Source organism: Nerophis ophidion, unplaced genomic scaffold (assembly GCF_033978795.1).
Source record: "Nerophis ophidion isolate RoL-2023_Sa unplaced genomic scaffold, RoL_Noph_v1.0 HiC_scaffold_185, whole genome shotgun sequence".
NCBI lineage: Eukaryota > Metazoa > Chordata > Actinopteri > Syngnathiformes > Syngnathidae > Nerophis > Nerophis ophidion.
Window position 1 is genome coordinate 84,320 of NW_026907107.1, and position 21,926 is coordinate 106,245.

Here is a 21,926-nt window from a genome sequence, read left to right on the forward strand (position 1 = left end):
TCACTCATGTTGTTATGTCATCTTACTGATCACTCATGTTGTTATGTCATCTTACTGATCACTCATGTTGTTATGTCATCTTACTGATCACTCACGTGATGATGATGATGTCATCTTACTGATCACTCATGTTGTTATGTCATCTTACTGATCACTCATGTTGTTATGTCATCTTACTCATCACTCATGTTATGTCATCTTACTGATCACTCATGTTGTTATGTCATCTTACTCATCACTCATGTTGTTATGTCATCTTACTGATCACTCATGTTGTTATGTCATCTTACTGATCACTCATGTTGTTATGTCATCTTACTGATCACTCATGTTGTTATGTCATCTTACTGATCACTCACGTGATGATGATGTCATCTTACTGATCACTCACGTGATGATGATGTCATCTTACTGATCACTCACGTGATGATGATGTCATCTTACTGATCACTCACGTGATGATGATGTCATCTTACTGATCACTCACGTGATGATGATGTCATCTTACTGATCACTCACGTGATGATGATGTCATCTTACTGATCACTCACGTGATGATGATGTCATCTTACTGATCACTCACGTGATGATGATGTCATCTTACTGATCACTCATGTTGTGATGATGATGATGTCATCTTACTGATCACTCACGTTGTGTCATCTTACTGATCACTCACGTGATGATGATGTCATCTTACTGATCACTCATGTTGTTATGTCATCTTACTGATCACTCATGTTGTTATGTCATCTTACTGATCACTCACGTGATGATGATGTCATCTTACTGATCACTCATGTTGTTATGTCATCTTACTGATCACTCATGTTGTTATGTCATCTTACTGATCACTCACGTGATGATGATGTCATCTTACTGATCACTCACGTGATGATGATGTCATCTTACTGATCACTCACGTGATGATGATGTCATCTTACTGATCACTCACGTGATGATGATGTCATCTTACTGATCACTCACGTGATGATGATGTCATCTTACTGATCACTCACGTGATGATGATGTCATCTTACTGATCACTCACGTGATGATGATGTCATCTTACTGATCACTCACGTGATGATGATGTCATCTTACTGATCACTCATGTTGTGATGATGATGATGTCATCTTACTGATCACTCACGTTGTGTCATCTTACTGATCACTCACGTGATGATGATGTCATCTTACTGATCACTCACGTGATGATGATGTCATCTTACTGATCACTCATGTTGTTATGTCATCTTACTGATCACTCATGTTGTTATGTCATCTTACTGATCACTCACGTGATGATGATGTCATCTTACTGATCACTCATGTTGTTATGTCATCTTACTGATCACTCATGTTGTTATGTCATCTTACTGATCACTCACGTGATGATGATGTCATCTTACTGATCACTCACGTGATGATGATGTCATCTTACTGATCACTCACGTGATGATGATGTCATCTTACTGATCACTCATGTTGTGATGATGATGATGTCATCTTACTGATCACTCATGTTGTGATGATGATGATGTCATCTTACTGATCACTCATGTTGTGATGATGATGATGTCATCTTACTGATCACTCACATTGTGATGATGATGATGTCATCTTACTGATCACTCATGTTATGTCATCTTACTGATCACTCATGTTGTTATGTCATCTTACTGATCACTCATGTTGTTATGTCATCTTACTGATCACTCATGTTGTTATGTCATCTTACTGATCACTCATGTTGTTATGTCATCTTACTGATCACTCATGTTGTTATGTCATCTTACTGATCACTCATGTTGTTATGTCATCTTACTGATCACTCATGTTGTTATGTCATCTTACTGATCACTCACGTTATGTCATCTTACTGATCACTCATGTTGTGATGATGATGATGTCATCTTACTGATCACTCATGTTGTGATGATGATGATGTCATCTTACTGATCACTCACGTTGTGATGATGATGATGTCATCTTACTGATCACTCATGTTATGTCATCTTACTGATCACTCATGTTGTTATGTCATCTTACTGATCACTCATGTTGTTATGTCATCTTACTGATCACTCATGTTGTTATGTCATCTTACTGATCACTCATGTTGTTATGTCATCTTACTGATCACTCATGTTGTTATGTCATCTTACTGATCACTCATGTTGTTATGTCATCTTACTGATCACTCATGTTGTTATGTCATCTTACTGATCACTCACGTGATGATGATGTCATCTTACTGATCACTCACGTGATGATGATGTCATCTTACTGATCACTCACGTGATGATGATGTCATCTTACTGATCACTCACGTGATGATGATGTCATCTTACTGATCACTCACGTGATGATGATGTCATCTTACTGATCACTCACGTGATGATGATGTCATCTTACTGATCACTCACGTGATGATGATGTCATCTTACTGATCACTCACGTGATGATGATGTCATCTTACTGATCACTCACGTGATGATGATGTCATCTTACTGATCACTCACGTGATGATGATGTCATCTTACTGATCACTCACGTGATGATGATGTCATCTTACTGATCACTCATGTTGTGATGATGATGATGTCATCTTACTGATCACTCACGTTGTGTCATCTTACTGATCACTCACGTGATGATGATGTCATCTTACTGATCACTCATGTTGTTATGTCATCTTACTGATCACTCACGTGATGATGATGTCATCTTACTGATCACTCACGTGATGATGATGTCATCTTACTGATCACTCACGTGATGATGATGTCATCTTACTGATCACTCATGTTGTGATGATGATGATGTCATCTTACTGATCACTCATGTTGTGATGATGATGATGTCATCTTACTGATCACTCATGTTGTGATGATGATGATGTCATCTTACTGATCACTCACATTGTGATGATGATGATGTCATCTTACTGATCACTCATGTTATGTCATCTTACTGATCACTCATGTTGTTATGTCATCTTACTGATCACTCACGTTGTTATGTCATCTTACTGATCACTCACGTTGTTATGTCATCTTACTGATCACTCACGTGGTGATGATGTCATCGTACTGATCACTCACATTGTGATGATGATGATGTCATCTTACTGATCACTCACGTTGTGATGATGATGATGTCATCTTACTGATCACTCATGTTGTGATGATGATGTCATCTTGCTGGTCACTCACGTTGTGATGATGATGATGTCATCTTACTGATCACTCACGTTGTGATGATGATGATGTCATCTTACTGATCACTCATGTTGTGATGATGATGATGTCATCTTACTGATCACTCACGTTGTGATGATGATGATGTCATCTTACTGATCACTCATGTTGTGATGATGATGATGTCATCTTACTGATCACTCACGTTGTGATGATGATGATGTCATCTTACTGATCACTCATGTTGTGATGATGATGATGTCATCTTACTGATCACTCACGTTGTGATGATGATGATGTCATCTTCCTGATCACTCACGTTGTGATGATGATGTTGATGATGTCATCTTGCTGGTCACTCACGTTGTTTCCTTGACCAGTGGGCGAGCTGAGCCGGGGAAGAAGTTCTTCACGTCGCCCAGCTGACACTTTTACTTAAGGCAACGCAACTGAATAAAAGATGAAACTTGCAATTGAAAGAAAGAATGTTTTTTGCTTGCTCAGCCGCTGAAAGGTTCAAATGAAAAATCCCAAGAAGATTTGTGGATGGGAATTGTTATCAGAATGAAATCATTTGTTCATTTCTGTTCTGTAGGTTGAAATGTTTTAGATATTGTAGCAGATCAATTGCAATTATTGCATCTGTTCTAAAACAAGTTATTACGCTCTGTTTTATGCAGAGGTGTACTTCTAACAATCCCGGAGACAAAAGATACTATTCATCTTAAAGAGGACATCATTTTCAGAAGGTGGAAGCAAAAGTTGATCAATGATGGGAGGTGGAGTGAGTCTGTGGAAGGTCAAAGGTCAACACAAAGAAGACTGACTGACACCATCTTGATACTTCATTTGACTCTCTTTCAGTCTTTTATTTTGAAGCATCCTGGGGTTCCAAAACAAGTGCATGAAGTTGTGCAAAACGTAACAAGACAGTTTGGAGCGTCAGTCACAAACTTGGTACCGTGAAAGAAGACGACACTCTGCATTATATGGAAAACATCATCTTTTAGCCTTTCAACTGTTGTCACTTTTCTTCACGTCAAAGTGAAAGTATGGCTTAAGCAGTGCAAAAAGTCAACATTTGAAATCATTTGCACATAAACATCATTAAAGGAGAATTGTACTTTTTAATGTTTTCTATCCTTACGTAAGACCAGAACACATGTTTTCTTTTGTTATGCATTCAAAGTGGTAAAGTACATCCAGAATGGGGTGGCTAACAATATTGCAGCCACAAAACTCTCCAACAAGTGCCAACAATCTTCCATTGACATGTCCTGACCTGAATATTAACAAGTTGTAGCCTTATTGTTGAGTGCTTTTAGCAGCGCCGTGATCATAGCTCGCCCACTAGCTTATGCTGCTATATTGACATACTCAGCTGCTGCATGGCCTCTGAGTTGGTGAAAGTTACTTTTACTTGATAAAACATCTCTCTTACCTGGATAGCAGAAGCTTGTGGACATAAACCCACAATTTACACCCGGAGATGGCCAGAAAGACAGGGAAATATGCTGTTTTTTAACCTTATGTGAGGTTGATGTAAAGGGGAAGTTCTAAACATGCCATCAGTCTTTATCCCAGTGAGAGCAGACATGGTACAGTAAGTGATTGCTTTATCATATTGGTACTTTGTATATGTACGTTGTGATTTTGTCGAAAATGAATACGACGCCATCGTGTGCTTAAAATGATCAAAATATGTAAACATTACATGTTATGAATGTTTCTACATGACATATGTACTTACATCATGTATATATTACATGTTATTATGAATGTTACTACATGACATATATACTTACATCATGTATATATTACATGTTATTATGAATGTTACTAGATACTACATATATACTTACATCATGTATATATTACATGTTATTATGAATGTTACTAGATACTACATATATACTTACATCATGTATATATTACATGTTATTATGAATGTTACCATATTACATGTTATGAATGTTATTACATATATAATCACATGTATATATTACATGTTATGAATGTTACTACATGACATAAATACTTACATCATGTATAACATGTTATTATGAATGTTACCATATTACATGTTATGAATGTTATTACATATATACTTACAGTGTGTATATAACATCTTGATGGAAGTTTTTGAAAGTTTTTAGAGTTCCTTATGGCAGGAATAGATCAAATGTCATTGCCTCCATTGTTAGCTGACTCTTGCTAGCGTTTATTTACAAGTTAGAATGCATAGAGAAGAAAAAGGTGTGTTGATTGGGATTGTGTATGAGGGACAACCTTGCTTGCAGTTCCTCCCCCTCACAGGCAGATGTGGATCTGCTTGGCGAGCTCTCGGTCCAGGTCGTGAATAAGACTGTCAAAGTCCTTCAGGCTGAGTCGGCAGCTAAACGGAGCATCAAAATCCAAGACGTCCTCCTCAAAGAGAGCTCCGCTTCCCGTTGGAAACCAAGCGGCGTGTTCCTCTACTCGCTCCTCCTGGCGTTCACCACCTGCCCAGCACAACATCCTTTTAGAGCCAAAAGACCTCAAGTGCAGGATGGCTTAGTCAGACAGGGAATATGAAACTAAGTTCCTGATGAACGTGAATCCTAATCTGAAGAAGTACTTCTTCACTGCATACAAGTTGTTTTTATTGTTATGAAGTCTTGAAAAGTTCACCTTCATCACTTTCACTTCCTGCCACCTCATCGTAATCAGCGTCCTGTGCTGACACGCCGTCTTGCCCGCAGACGCTCCAGTCGCCGGCGTAGCGGTTGATTGGCGGTGGACTGTCCAGGCGCGGGCCCCGGCGTGACACCACCACGTCCTCGGGACCAGGATGCAGGACGGCGGGAGGAGGAAGGTCTTGGCTGTTGTCTGCCGGGACTTGCTTGGCTGGCACTGAGGAAGAAAACATCCAAGTGGCCTTAAGAATGAAAAGCCCGCCCACCCACATCTCACCTGGCCACAGCTGCAGCAGGTAGTGCAAGGCCTCAATGTGGAGTTTGAAGTCCACCAAGTCCTGTCCTTGACACTTCATCCCTCCCTTCCAGGCCTCCTGCTTCAGCAGCACGGGTCCGAAGCAGACAGCCAGGTTTTGGGCCGTCATCCTGTTGGACGCGCTAAAGTTGGCCACGAGGCTGAGGTGGTCCAGCAGGTGAGACAAAGTGGCCTACAAGGGAGCAATCCCACAAAAGGATGAGCCTCAGTGGGACTTTGGCCGCTTAGTCGTGGTTCTCACCCTCTCCGGGGCGGGCAGGCAGGACAGAAGTGCGACCGTGTTGTGGGCTAGCTGGAGGTCGGGGCTGGTGGGTGGGGGTCGTAGGGTCATGGCTTCCTTGACCACCTCATACAAAGTGGAGGTGATGAGCGGGGATGGCAGCTCCCGCAGGTAGTCTTTCAGGACGCCTGTCCACAAAGCAGCAACTAAGTCCCGTTAAGGTCAATGAGACATCTGCTCCTAGCATGTGAAAAGTGCTGGACAATAATCAGATGAAAGACTTTGGACTTTGATGTCATGAAACCTTCATTTTGGACAATAAACAATGGAGTTGTCCCACTCTGGCTCCAATCAAACTCTTATTTTCATCACATTATTTTGTAAGTCATTCTGGTTCCTCTTCACCTAGGCAACACCTGACCAGGGAGCAGATGATGTTCCTCATTGGTCACCTGGACTTTTGAGCAACGTTTGCAGCCTCGTTCTTCGGACTTACACGTTATGGCTGAAGTGACCCCCCTCTCCCTCTTGCTGCCCATTGTATTCTCTATGCCGGACCACGGTCTCACTGATTGAGACCCGACAGGCGGCGCAGGTGTGCACTCACCTGTGAGAACATTGACGTCAGGATAGAGATCCTCACCGAGACAGACGGCTGAAGCGTTCCTCTCAAACCAATCCCTCAGCTCCTTTTTCCCCGCAGCAGAACCACAAAGTCTGTACAGACCCACGACCTGACAGCAGTTCCAAGAGAGGAAACTTTGGACTTCCATTCATCCCAGTTCTGAAGGCAAGACTACCTTCAGTCCTCTGCGTTCAATCTCGGCCACGGTCTTCAGGATGATCAAAGGAACTGCAGAGGCAGAACCTTCTTCCTCCACCAGATGCCGCAGTTCCACCCCAAACACTTTAGAGGGCGCTGTTGAGGTCCTGTCCAACTGTGAACAAGATCTGGGTCAATGAGAGTCCACCACTGCTTCGTTGTTGTTCTCAGGGATGGCTGCCGTTCACATTTCAAGCCACACCGTACCAATTCCCAGTACCGGTACCGGTACTTGACGGTACACATTTTCATATTCATGCTTTGAAGTACTTGCTTTCAAAATGTCCAGTTGTTATATTTTCTTCTGTTGTCACATTTTCAGTCTCATTGGCAAGCATTACATGAAGATAAAGTGACAGTCCAAGCATTACATGAAGATAAAGTGACAGTCCAAGCATTACATGAAGATAAAGTGACAGTCCAAGCATTACATGAAGATAAAGTGACAGTCCAAGCATTACATGAAGATAAAGTGACAGTCCAAGCATTACATGAAGATAAAGTGACAGTCCAAGCATTACATGAAGATAAAGTGACAGTCCAAGCATAACATGAAGATAAAGTGACAGTCCAAGCATTACATGAAGATAAAGTGACAGTCCAAGCATTACATGAAGATAAAGTGACAGTCCAAGCATTACATGAAGATAAAGTGACAGTCCAAGCATTACATGAAGATAAAGTGACAGTCCAAGCATTACATGAAGATAAAGTGACAGTCCAAGCATTACATGAAGATAAAGTGACAGTCCAAGCATTACATGAAGATAAAGTGACAGTCCAAGCATTACATGAAGATAAAGTGACAGTCCAAGCATTACATGAAGATAAAGTGACAGTCCAAGCATTACATGAAGATAAAGTGACAGTCCAAGCATTACATGAAGATAAAGTGACAGTCCAAGCATTACATGAAGATAAAGTGACAGTCCAAGCATTACATGAAGATAAAGTGACAGTCCAAGCATTACATGAAGATAAAGTGACAGTCCAAGACACTAGATGGCAGCAGTGTGTAGTTCAAGGTGTGTTGCACCCTCAAAAGTGTTAATCCACTAAGGATTGTACTTATTACACGGCAGCTGTTTGATTGTAACACGCATATTTAAAGACATTTAGAGGTGTTGAAATTGCGAATGCTACTTAGTAGCATGTCAATGGCAAAGCCAATAGATATTAGCATCAAGCTAGAGCACGTTCTAAAAGTGAAGCCTCATGTAAAAGTACTACATGACGTACTACATGTACATCATGTAGTGTGTGAAGTACTACCTGCACGTCATGTAGCGTGTGAAGTACTACCTGCACGTCATGTAGTGTGTGAAGTACTACCTGCACCTCATGTAGTGTGTGAAGTACTACCTGCACGTCATGTAGTGTGTGAAGTACTACCTGCACGTCATGTAGTGTGTGAAGTACTACCTGCACGTCATGTAGTGTGTGAAGTACTACCTGCACGTCATGTAGTGTGTGAAGTACTACCTGCACGTCATGTAGTGTGTGAAGTACTACCTGCACGTCATGTAGTGTGTGAAGTACTACCTGCACGTCATGTAGTGTGTGAAGTACTACCTGCACGTCATGTAGTGTGTGAAGTACTACCTGCACGTCATGTAGCGTGTGAAGTACTACCTGCACGTCATGTAGTGTGTGAAGTACTACCTGCACGTCATGTAGGGTGTGAAGTACTACCTGCACGTCATGTAGCGTGTGAAGTACTACCTGCACGTCATGTAGTGTGTGAAGTACTACCTGCACGTCATGTAGCGTGTGAAGTACTACCTGCACGTCATGTAATGTGTGAAGTACTACCTGCACGTCATGTAGTGTGTGAAGTACTACCTGCACGTCATGTAGTGTGTGAAGTACTACCTGCACGTCATGTAGTGTGTGAAGTACTACCTGCACGTCATGTAGTGTGTGAAGTACTACCTGCACGTCATGTAGTGTGTGAAGTACTACCTGCACGTCATGTAGTGTGTGAAGTACTACCTGCACGTCATGTAGTGTGTGAAGTACTACCTGCACGTCCCATGGTTCCTGCAGAGAGAGTTTGATGTAGAGACGTCCCTGAGGTTCCAAGTTGACACACAGCTGCTGACTTCCACTTCCTGCTGCACAGTGAGGACCAATGAGAATGAAGAGATGTTTACTCACTAAGATATGTTGAATCACTAATCACAAGGTTCTGAAGAGATGTTTAATCACTAATCACAAGGTTCTGAAGAGATGTTTAATCACTAATCACAAGGTTCTGAAGAGATGATTAATCACTAATCACAAGGTTCTGAAGAGATGTTTAATCACTAATCACAAGGTTCTGAAGAGATGTTTAATCACTAATCACAAGGTTCTGAAGAGATGATTAATCACTAATCACAAGGTTCTGAAGAGATGATTAATCACTAATCACAAGGTTCTGAAGAGATGTTTAATCCCTAATAACAAGGTTCTGAAGAGATGATTAATCACTAATCACAAGGTTATGAAGAGATGTTTAATCACTAATCACAAGGTTCTGAAGAGATGTTTAATCACTAATCACAAGGTTCTGAAGAGATGATTAATCACTAATCACAAGGTTCTGAAGAGATGTTTAATCCCTAATAACAAGGTTCTGAAGAGATGATTAATCACTAATCACAAGGTTATGAAGAGATGTTTAATCACTAATCACAAGGTTTTGAAGAGATGTTTAATCACTAATCACAAGGTTATGAAGAGATGTTTAATCACTAATCACAAGGTTATGAAGAGATGTTTAATCACTAATCACAAGGTTCTGAAGAGATGTTTAATCACTAATCACAAGGTTCTGAAGAGATGTTTAATCACTAATCACAAGGTTCTGAAGAGATGTTTAATCACTAATCACAAGGTTCTGAAGAGATGTTTAATCCCTAATCACAAGGTTCTGAAGAGATGTTTAATCACTAATCACAAGGTTCTGAAGAGAAGTTTAATCACTAATCACAAGGTTATGAAGAGATGTTTAATCCCTAATCACAAGGTTCTGTAAAGATGTTTATTCACTAATCACAAGGTTCTGAAGAGATGTTTAATCCCTAGTCACAAGGTTCTGAGGAGATGTTTAATCACTAATCACAAGGTTCTGAAGAGATGTTTGATCACTAATCACAAGGTTCTGAAGAGATGTTTAATCACTAATCACAAGGTTGTGAAGAGATGTTTAATCAATAATCACAAGGTTCTGAAGAGATGTTTAATCACTAATCACAAGGTTCTGAAGAGATGTTTAATCACTAATCACAAGGTTCTGAAGAGATGATTAATCACTAATCACAAGGTTCTGAAGAGATGTTTAATCCCTAATCACAAGGTTCTGAAGAGATGATTAATCACTAATCACAAGGTTATGAAGAGATGTTTAATCACTAATCACAAGGTTTTGAAGAGATGTTTAATCACTAATCACAAGGTTATGAAGAGATGTTTAATCACTAATCACAAGGTTATGAAGAGATGTTTAATCACTAATCACAAGGTTCTGAAGAGATGTTTAATCCCTAATCACAAGGTTCTGAAGAGATGATTAATCACTAATCACAAGGTTCTGAAGAGATGTTTAATCCCTAATCACAAGGTTCTGAAGAGATGATTAATCACTAATCACAAGGTTATGAAGAGATGTTTAATCACTAATCACAAGGTTTTGAAGAGATGTTTAATCACTAATCACAAGGTTATGAAGAGATGTTTAATCACTAATCACAAGGTTATGAAGAGATGTTTAATCACTAATCACAAGGTTCTGAAGAGATGTTTAATCACTAATCACAAGGTTCTGAAGAGATGTTTAATCACTAATCACAAGGTTCTGAAGAGATGTTTAATCACTAATCACAAGGTTCTGAAGAGATGTTTAATCCCTAATCACAAGGTTCTGAAGAGATGTTTAATCACTAATCACAAGGTTCTGAAGAGATGTTTAATCACTAATCACAAGGTTATGAAGAGATGTTTAATCCCTAATCACAAGGTTCTGTAAATATGTTTATTCACTAATCACAAGGTTCTGAAGAGATGTTTAATCCCTAGTCACAAGGTTCTGAAGAGATGTTTAATCACTAATCACAAGGTTCTGAAGAGATGTTTAATCACTAATCACAAGGTTCTGAAGAGATGTTTAATCACTAATCACAAGGTTGTGAAGAGATGTTTAATCAATAATCACAAGGTTCTGAAGAGATGTTTAATCACTAATCACAAGGTTCTGAAGAGATGTTTAATCACTAATCACAAGGTTCTGAAGAGATGTTTAATCCCTAATCAAAAGGTTCTGTAAATATGTTTATTCACTAATCACAAGGTTCTGAAGAGATGTTTAATCCCTAATCACAAGGTTATGAAGAGATGTTTAATCACTAATCACAAGGTTCTGAAGAGATGTTTAATCACTAATCACAAGGTTCTGAAGAGATGTTTAATCACTAATCACAAGGTTTTGAAGAGATGATTAATCACTAATCACAAGGTTATGAAGAGATGCTTAATCACTAATCACAAGATTTTGAAGAGATGATTAATCACTAATCACAAGGTTATGAAGAGATGTTTAATCACTAATCACAAGGTTTTGAAGATATGTTTAATCACTAATCACAAGGTTCTGAAGAGATGTTTAATCACTAATCACAAGGTTCTGAAGAGATGTTTAATCACTAATCACAAAGTTTTGAAGAGATGTTTAATCACTAATCACAAGGTTCTGAAGAGATGTTTAATCACTAATCACAAAGTTTTGAAGAGATGATTAATCACTAATCACAAGGTTATGAAGAGATGATTAATCACTAATCACAAGGTTTCGAAGAGATGTTTAATCACTAATCACAAGGTTCTGAAGAGATGTTTAATCACTAATCACAAAGTTTTGAAGAGATGTTTAATCACAAGGTTCTGAAGAGATGTTTGATCACTAATCACAAGGTTATGAAGAGATGATTAATCACTAATCACAAGGTTTCGAAGAGATGTCTATTTGCTAATCACAAGTTTATGAAGAGATGTTTAATCACTAATCACAAGGTTTTGAAGAGATGTTTATTCACTAATATCAAGGTTCTGAAGAGATGTTTAATCATTAATCACGAGATTCTGAAGAGATGTTTAATCACTAATCACACGGTTCTGAAGAGATGTTTAATCACTAATCACATGGTTCTGAAGAGATGTTTAATCACTAATCACAAGGTTTCGAAGAGATGTTTAATCACTAATCACACGGTTCTGAAGAGATGTTTAATCACCAATCACAAGGTTCTGAAGAGATGTTTAATCACTAATCACAAGGTTCTGAAGAGACGATTAATCACTAATCAAATGTTTCTAAAGAGATGTTTAATCACTAATCACAAGGTTTCGAAGAGATGTTTAATCACTAATCACACGGTTCTGAAGAGATGTTTAATCACTAATCACAAGGTTCTGAAGAGACGATTAATCACTAATCAAACGTTTCTAAAGAGATGTTTAATCACTAATCACAAGGTTCTGAAGAGATGTTTAATCACTAATCACAAGGTTCTGAAGAGATGTTTAATCACTAATCACAAGGTTCTCAAGAGATGTTTAATCACTAATCACAAGGTTGTGAAGAGATGTTTAATCACTAATCACAAGGTTCTGAAGAGATGTTTAATCACTAATCACAAGGTTCTGAAGAGATGTTTAATCACTAATCACAAGGTTCTGAAGAGATGTTTAATCACTAATCACAAGGTTCTGAAGAGATGTTTAATCACTAATCACAAGGTTCTGAAGAGATGTTTAATCACTAATCACAAGGTTCTGAAGAGACGATTAATCACTAATCACAAGGTTCTGCTATACCGGACCTTTAAAGAGGGGAAGAAGAGCAACCGTCCCCAGACAGCAGATTCTGGTCCTGGTCTGGTTCAACCCCGGGGGCGTGCTGGCTGCGTGTGATTGGTCAAAAGGAGACAAGTGGCATGAGTCCAGGAGAGACCAGCACCATGTGCCTCAGCAGTCCAGGACAAACCAGGACCATGTGCCAGCAGTTTTACCCGCAGACGTGAGCACCACCACTCGGAGTTGCCACGCTCCCTCCAGCTCCAGGTGGAAGGTGTGGTTTAAGGAGAGGGCGTGGCCTTGCAGGGTTAAGGGGGCGGTTCTCGCCAGAGTGATTCCGTCAATCTGGATGGCAAGAAACATTTCTTTGCTCTCACGGCACCTGAGAGACACAACATGTTCTAAATCAATTATCTTGATTAGTTACACCTTCAAGGGCTTGGTGGTGGTCAATGTCTGTGGACCTGATCCCCTCAGACCCATATACCAGGCGCTGACCAGCTGTGACAAAGTGTGAAGTAGTGGGCACTATTAGTGGGCTTGTTGTGTGTGATCTACCAAGACTGGGTGTGCAATTAATAAGGTATAAAGTATTGTGCACTATTAGTGGGTGTGTGATCTACCAAGACTGTGTGTACAATTAATAAGGTATAAAGTAGTGTGCACTATTAGTGGGTGTGTGATCTACCAAGACTGTGTGTGCAATTAATAAGGTATAAAGTATTGTGCACTATTAGTGGGTGTGTGATCTACCAAGACTGTGTGTGCAATTAATAAGGTATAAAGTAGTGTGCACTATTAGTGGGTGTGTGATCTACCAAGACTATGTGTACAATTAATAAGGTATAAAGTATTGTGCACTATTAGTGGGTGTGTGATCTACCAAGACTGTGTGTACAATTAATAAGGTATAAAGTAGTGTGCACTATTAGTGGGTGTGTGATCTACCAAGACTGTGTGTGCAATTAATAAGGTATAAAGTATTGTGCACTATTAGTGGGTGTGTGATCTACCAAGACTGTGTGTGCAATTAATAAGGTATAAAGTAGTGTGCACTATTAGTGGGTGTGTGATCTACCAAGACTGTGTGTACAATTAATAAGGTATAAAGTATTGTGCACTATTAGTGGGTGTGTGATCTACCAAGACTGTGTGTACAATTAATAAGGTATAAAGTAGTGTGCACTATTAGTGGGTGTGTGATCTACCAAGACTGTGTGTGCAATTAATAAGGTATAAAGTATTGTGCACTATTAGTGGGTGTGTGATCTACCAAGACTGGGTGTGCAATTAATAAGGTATAAAGTATTGTGCACTATTAGTGGGCTTGTTGTGTGTGATCTACCAAGACTGTGTGTACAATTAATAAGGTATAAAGTAGTGTGCACTATTAGTGGGTGTGTGATCTACCAAGACTGTGTGTACAATTAATAAGGTATAAAGTAGTGTGCACTATTAGTGGGTGTGTGATCTACCAAGACTGTGTGTGCAATTAATAAGGTATAAAGTAGTGTGCACTAATAGTGGGTGTGTTGTTTGTGATCTACCAAGACTGTGTGTGCAATTAATAAGGTATAAAGTAGTGTGCACTATTAGTGGGTGTGTGATCTACCAAGACTGTGTGTGCAATTAATAAGGTATAAAGTATTGTGCACTATTAGTGGGTGTGTGATCTACCAAGACTGTGTGTGCAATTAATAAGGTATAAAGTAGTGTGCACTATTAGTGGGTGTGTGATCTACCAAGACTGTGTGTACAATTAATAAGGTATAAAGTATTGTGCACTATTAGTGGGTGTGTGATCTACCAAGACTGTGTGTACAATTAATAAGGTATAAATTAGTGTGCACTATTAGTGGGTGTGTGATCTACCAAGACTGTGTGTGCAATTAATAAGGTATAAAGTATTGTGCACTATTAGTGGGTGTGTGATCTACCAAGACTGGGTGTGCAATTAATAAGGTATAAAGTATTGTGCACTATTAGTGGGCTTGTTGTGTGTGATCTACCAAGACTGTGTGTACAATTAATAAGGTATAAAGTAGTGTGCACTATTAGTGGGTGTGTGATCTACCAAGACTGTGTGTACAATTAATAAGGTATAAAGTAGTGTGCACTAATAGTGGGTGTGTTGTTTGTGATCTACCAAGACTGTGTGTGCAATTAATAAGGTATAAAGTAGTGTGCACTATTAGTGGGTGTGTGATCTACCAAGACTGTGTGTGCAATTAATAAGGTATAAAGTAGTGTGCACTATTAGTGGGTGTGTGATCTACCAAGACTGTGTGTGCAATTAATAAGGTAAAAAGTAGTGTGCACTATTAGTGGGTGTGTGATCTACCAAGACTGTGTGTGCAATTAATAAGGTAAAAAGTAGTGTGCACTATTAGTGGGTGTGTGATCTACCAAGACTGTGTGTGCAATTAATAAGGTAAAAAGTAGTGTGCACTATTAGTGGGTGTGTGATCTACCAAGACTGTGTGTGCAATTAATAAGGTATAAAGTAGTGTGCACTATTAGTGGGTGTGTGATCTACCAAGACTGTGTGTACAATTAATAAGGTATAAAGTAGTGTGCACTATTAGTGGGTGTGTGATCTACCAAGACTGTGTGTACAATTAATAAGGTATAAAGTAGTGTGCACTATTAGTGGGTGTGTGATCTACCAAGACTGTGTGTACAATTAATAAGGTATAAAGTAGTGTGCACTATTAGTGGGTGTGTTGTTTGTGATCTACGAAGACTGTGTGTGCAATTAATAAGGTATAAAGTAGTGTGCACTATTAGTGGGTGTGTTGTGTGTGATCTACCAAGACTGTGTGTACAATTAATAAGGTATAAAGTAGTGTGCACTAATAGTGGGTGTGTTGTTTGTGATCTACCAAGACTGTGTACAATTAATAAGGTATAAAGTAGTGTGCACTAATAGTGGGTGTGTTGTTTGTGATCTACCAAGACTGTGTGTACAATTAATAAGGTATAAAGTAGTGTGCACTATTAGTGGGTGTGTGATCTACCAAGACTGTGTGTGCAATTAATAAGGTAAAAAGTAGTGTGCACTATTAGTGGGTGTGTGATCTACCAAGACTGTGTGTGCAATTAATAAGGTAAAAAGTAGTGTGCACTATTAGTGGGTGTGTGATCTACCAAGACTGTGTGTGCAATTAATAAGGTATAAAGTAGTGTGCACTATTAGTGGGTGTGTGATCTACCAAGACTGTGTGTACAATTAATAAGGTATAAAGTAGTGTGCACTATTAGTGGGTGTGTGATCTACCAAGACTGTGTGTACAATTAATAAGGTATAAAGTAGTGTGCACTATTAGTGGGTGTGTGATCTACCAAGACTGTGTGTACAATTAATAAGGTATAAAGTAGTGTGCACTATTAGTGGGTGTGTTGTTTGTGATCTACGAAGACTGTGTGTGCAATTAATAAGGTATAAAGTAGTGTGCACTATTAGTGGGTGTGTTGTGTGTGATCTACCAAGACTGTGTGTACAATTAATAAGGTATAAAGTAGTGTGCACTAATAGTGGGTGTGTTGTTTGTGATCTACCAAGACTGTGTACAATTAATAAGGTATAAAGTAGTGTGCACTAATAGTGGGTGTGTTGTTTGTGATCTACCAAGACTGTGTGTACAATTAATAAGGTATAAAGTAGTGTGCACTATTAGTGGGTGTGTTGTGTGTGATCTACCAAGACTGTGTGTACAATTAATAAGGTATAAAGTAGTGTGCACTAATAGTGGGTGTGTTGTTTGTGATCTACCAAGACTGTGTGTGCAGGATTAGGTTCCTACCCTGTAGAATACGGATAGGGTTAGGTTAATTCCTGAAGGAACTCTCCTGAAGGAATCAATAAAGTACTATCTATCTATCTATACCCTGTAGAACGGGGTTAGGTTACCAGCCTGTAGAACACATAGGTAGAGGTCTACACTTACCTCTTTGATTTGATGTGTTCCAGACCAAGAAGGTGAACAGTCAGCAAACCAGTCAGGCGCTGACAGCCTGATGAAGGCTCGCTGTCTGTGTACAGCTGGAATGAAGTCTTGTCGCCAGGCTGGCGAGGCAGCAGCTCTGGTGAGTCTCCGTCACTGAGATACCCTGAAGACGCTAGGACTTTAGACTGTCCTCACTACTAGGACACATGCACATTCCACACTTTTACCTCCTTTACTGGCGGAGCGTCCTCTCGATAACCGCCGCTGTGGCAAAGCAGGAGGGGTGGAGCTATCCAGGTGATAACGACTGATGACGTTCTGGTCTGCCAACTTCTTCATGGTGACTTTGTCTCCATCTTGTCGCACACGAGAAGAGCGAAGGCTGATTCTGCGTCTCAGCTCAGGAAGCTTCTTCATTTTGAAAGAGAGTTTCCTCACTGTGCCAGAAGACCCCAATCTGTCAACCACACCCGCTTTTTTTTGGAAGACATACTTGGAGTCTGGAAGAAAGAGGCACTTGGCTGGTTAGCATTCATTCATTCACTCATTCATTCATTCATGTTCTTGTTCAGGCTCCTATGCTGGGCTGCCAGGATCCGCTTCAGAGCACAGATGGACAAATGTGTGCATGTAGACACACCGACTAACTCTTTGTGGATGGAAGAAAATGTCCAGGGGAGCAAAGAAGCAGAGAGCAAAGTCTCCACACCTACTAACTCTTGATGGACGGGAGAATATGTCGAGGGGAGCAAAGAAGCAGAGAGTAAAGTGTCCGCACCGACTAACTCTTTGTGGACGAGCAAAGAAGCAGAGAGTAAAGTGTCCGCACCGACTAACTCTTTGTGGACGAGCAAAGAAGCAGAGAGTAAAGTGTCCGCACCGACTAACTCTTTGTGGACGAGCAAAGAAGCAGAGAGTAAAGTGTCCGCACCGACTAACTCTTTGTGGACGAGCAAAGAAGCAGAGAGTAAAGTGTCCGCACCGACTAACTCTTTGTGGACGAGCAAAGAAGCAGAGAGTCAAGTGTCCGCACCGACTAACTCTTTGTGGACGAGCAAAGAAGCAGAGAGTAAAGTGTCCGCACCGACTAACTTCTATTAACACTGACACGATTGTATATACAGCGGATACTGCCCTCCAAAATAGTTTCTCTCGTTTTGAGGAAATAACATTAGAGGAATTGTTACAACGTGTAAATGGAATAAAACAAACAACATGTTTACTTGACCCTCTTCCTGGGAAACTGATCAAGGAGCTCTTTGTATTATTAGGTCCATCAGTGCTAAATATTATAAACTTATCACTTTCCTCGGGCACTGTTCCCCTAGCATTCAAAAAAGCGGTTATTCATCCTCTTCTTAAAAGACCTAACCTCGATCCTGACCTCATGGTAAACTACCGACCGGTATCTCACCTTCCCTTTATTTCAAAAATCCTCGAAAAAATTGTTGCGGAGCAGTTAAATGAACACTTAGCGTCTAACAATCTATGTGAAACCTTTCAATCCGGTTTCAGGGCAAATCACTCGACGGAGACAGCCCTCGCAAAAATGACTAATGATCTATTGCTAACGATGGATTCTGATGCGTCATCTATGTTGCTGCTCCTCGATCTTAGCGCTGCTTTCGATACCGTCGATCATAATATTTTATTAGAACGTATCAAAACACGAATTGGTGTGTCAGACTTAGCCCTGTCTTGGTTTAACTCTTATCTTACTGATAGGATGCAGTGTGTCTCCCATAACAATGTGACCTTGGACTACGTTAAGGTAACGTGGGGAGTTCCCCAGGGTTCGGTCCTTGGCCCTGCACTCTTCAGCATCTACATGCTGCCGCTAGGTGACATCATACGCAAATACGGTGTTAGCTTTCACTGTTATGCTGATGACACCCAACTCTACATGCCCCTAAAGCTGACCAACACGCCGGATTGTAGTCAGCTGGAGGCGTGTCTTAATGAAATCAAACAATGGATGTCCGCTAACTTTTTGCAACTCAATGCCAAAAAAACGGAAATGCTGATTATCGGTCCTGCTAGACACCGAACTCTATTTAATAATACAACTCTAACATTTGACAACCAAACAATTAAACAAGGCGACACGGTAAAGAATCTGGGTATTATCTTCGACCCAACTCTCTCCTTTGAGGCACACATTAAAAGCGTTACTAAAACGGCCTTCTTTCATCTCCGTAATATCGCTAAAATTCGCTCCATTCTGTCCACTAAAGACGCTGAGATCATTATCCATGCGTTTGTTACGTCTCGCCTCGACTACTGTAACGTATTATTTTGGGGTCTCCCCATGTCTAGCATTAAAAGATTACAGTTGGTACAAAATGCGGCTGCTAGACTTTTGACAAGAACAAGAAAGTTTGATCACATTACGCCTGTACTGTATATACCTTTATATACATATATACATACATATATACCTGTACTGGCTCACCTGCACTGGCTTCCTGTGCACTTAAGATGTGACTTTAAGGTTTTACTACTTACGTATAAAATACTACACGGTCTAGCTCCATCTTATCTTGCCGATTGTATTGTACCGTATGTCCCGGCAAGAAATCTGCGTTCAAAGGACTCCGGCTTGTTAGTGATTCCCAAAGCCCAAAAAAAGTCTGCGGGCTATAGAGCGTTTTCCGTTCGGGCTCCAGTACTCTGGAATGCCCTCCCGGTAACAGTTCGAGATGCCACCTCAGTAGAAGCATTTAAGTCTCACCTTAAAACTCATTTGTATACTGTAGCCTTTAAATAGACTCCCTTTTTAGACCAGTTGATCTGCTGTTTCTTTTCTTTTTCTTCTATGTCCCACTCTCCCCTGTGGAGGGGGTCCGGTCCGATCCGGTGGCCATGTACTGCTTGCCTGTGTATCGGCTGGGGACATCTCTGCGCTGCTGATCCGCCTCGACATCTCTGCGCTGCTGAGCCGCCTCCGCTTGGGATGGTTTCCTGCTGGCTCCGCTGTGAACGGGACTCTCGCTGCTGAGTTGGAACCGCTTTGGACTGGACTCTCGCGACTGTGTTGGATCCATTGTGGATTGAACTTTCACAGTATCATGTTAGACCCGCTCGACATCCATTGCTTTCCTCCTCTCTAAGGTTCTCATAATCATTATTGTCACAGACGTCCCACTGGATCATTATTGTCACCGATGTCCCACTGGGTGTGAGTTTTCCTTGCCCTTATGTGGGCCTACCGAGGATGTTGTGGAGGTTTGTGCAGCCCTTTGAGACACTAGTGATTTAGGGCTATATAAGTAAACATTGATTGATTGATTGATAACTCTTTGTGGACGAGCAAAGAAGCAGAGAGTAAAGTGTCCGCACCGACTAACTCTTTGTGGACGAGCAAAGAAGCAGAGAGTAAAGTGTCCGCACCGACTAACTCTTTGTGGACGAGCAAAGAAGCAGAGAGTAAAGTGTCCGCACCGACTAACTCTTTGTGGACGAGCAAAGAAGCAGAGAGTAAAGTGTCCGCACCGACTAACTCTTTGTGGACGAGCAAAGAAGCAGAGAGTAAAGTGTCCGCACCGACTAACTCTTTGTGGACCAGCAAAGAAGCAGAGAGTAAAGTGTCCGCACCGACTAACTCTTTGTGGACGAGCAAAGAAGCAGAGAGTAAAGTGTCCGCACCGACTAACTCTTTGTGGACGAGCAAAGAAGCAGAGAGTCAAGTGTCCGCACCGACTAACTCTTTGTGGACCAGCAAAGAAGCAGAGAGTAAAGTGTCCACACCGACTAACTCTTTGTGGACGAGCAAAGAAGCAGAGAGTAAAGTGTCCGCACCGACTAACTCTTTGTGGACGAGCAAAGAAGCAGAGAGTCAAGTGTCCGCACCGACTAACTCTTTGTGGACGAGCAAAGAAGCAGAGAGTAAAGTGTCCACACCGACTTACTCTTTGTGGACGAGCAAAGAAGCAGAGAGTAAAGTGTCCACAGCGACTAACTCTTTGTGGACGAGCAAAGAAGCAGAGAGTAAAGTGTCCGCACCGACTAACTCTTTGTGGACGAGCAAAGAAGCAGAGAGTAAAGTGTCCGCACCGACTAACTCTTTGTGGACGAGCAAAGAAGCAGAGAGTAAAGTGTCCGCACCGACTAACTCTTTGTAGACGAGCAAAGAAGCAGAGAGTCAAGTGTCCACACCGACTTACTCTTTGTGGACGAGCAAAGAAGCAGAGAGTAAAGTGTCCACAGCGACTAACTCTTTGTGGACGAGCAAAGAAGCAGAGAGTAAAGTGTCCGCACCGACTAACTCTTTGTGGACGAGCAAAGAAGCAGAGAGTCAAGTGTCCGCACCGACTAACTCTTTGTGGACGAGCAAAGAAGCAGAGAGTAAAGTGTCCACACCGACTTACTCTTTGTGGACGAGCAAAGAAGCAGAGAGTAAAGTGTCCACAGCGACTAACTCTTTGTGGACGAGCAAAGAAGCAGAGAGTAAAGTGTCTGCACCGACTAACTCTTTGTGGACGAGCAAAGAAGCAGAGAGTCAAGTGTCCGCACCGACTAACTCTTTGTGGACGAGCAAAGAAGCAGAGAGTCAAGTGTCCACACCGACTTACTCTTTGTGGACGAGCAAAGAAGCAGAGAGTAAAGTGTCCACAGCGACTAACTCTTTGTGGACGAGCAAAGAAGCAGAGAGTAAAGTGTCCGCACCGACTAACTCTTTGTGGACGAGCAAAGAAGCAGAGAGTCAAGTGTCCGCACCGACTAACTCTTTGTGGACGAGCAAAGAAGCAGAGAGTAAAGTGTCCACACCGACTTACTCTTTGTGGACGAGCAAAGAAGCAGAGAGTAAAGTGTCCGCACCGACTAACTCTTTGTGGACGAGCAAAGAAGCAGAGAGTAAAGTGTCCGCACCGACTTACTCTTTGTGGACGAGCAAAGAAGCAGAGAGTAAA

The 21,926-nt window shown here is 40.9% G+C and overlaps 2 protein-coding genes across 6 annotated transcripts in view; one reads left to right on the forward strand and one right to left on the reverse strand.

Annotated features, from left to right (window-relative positions):
- The window catches only part of LOC133547805 (rac GTPase-activating protein 1-like), a 46,567-nt gene extending 42,233 nt beyond the window's left edge, over positions 1-4,334 (forward strand). The window contains exon 17 of the mRNA XM_061893320.1: positions 3,884-4,334. Coding sequence (XP_061749304.1) covers positions 3,884-4,169 — 286 coding nt within the window. The 3' untranslated portion in view covers positions 4,170-4,334. The remainder of the gene's footprint in view (positions 1-3,883) is intronic.
- LOC133547804 (rho GTPase-activating protein SYDE1-like) overlaps positions 4,041-21,926 on the reverse strand; it is a 40,587-nt gene continuing 22,701 nt past the window's right edge. For 3 of the 5 annotated variants that reach the window (XM_061893317.1, XM_061893314.1, XM_061893319.1), the window contains exons 4-14: positions 17,244-17,516; positions 17,017-17,179; positions 13,285-13,451; positions 13,096-13,176; positions 9,260-9,351; positions 7,215-7,352; positions 7,022-7,148; positions 6,436-6,602; positions 6,156-6,366; positions 5,874-6,095; positions 4,041-5,704 (exon numbers count right to left, since the gene is read on the reverse strand). In XM_061893317.1, the coding sequence (XP_061749301.1) occupies positions 5,514-5,704; positions 5,874-6,095; positions 6,156-6,366; positions 6,436-6,602; positions 7,022-7,148; positions 7,215-7,352; positions 9,260-9,351; positions 13,096-13,176; positions 13,285-13,451; positions 17,017-17,179; positions 17,244-17,516 (1,832 nt within the window). In that variant the 3' untranslated portion in view covers positions 4,041-5,513. The remainder of the gene's footprint in view (positions 5,705-5,873; positions 6,096-6,155; positions 6,367-6,435; positions 6,603-7,021; positions 7,149-7,214; positions 7,353-9,259; positions 9,352-13,095; positions 13,177-13,284; positions 13,452-17,016; positions 17,180-17,243; positions 17,517-21,926) is intronic. The other 2 variants (XM_061893316.1, XM_061893318.1) reach the window with 2 other exon arrangements.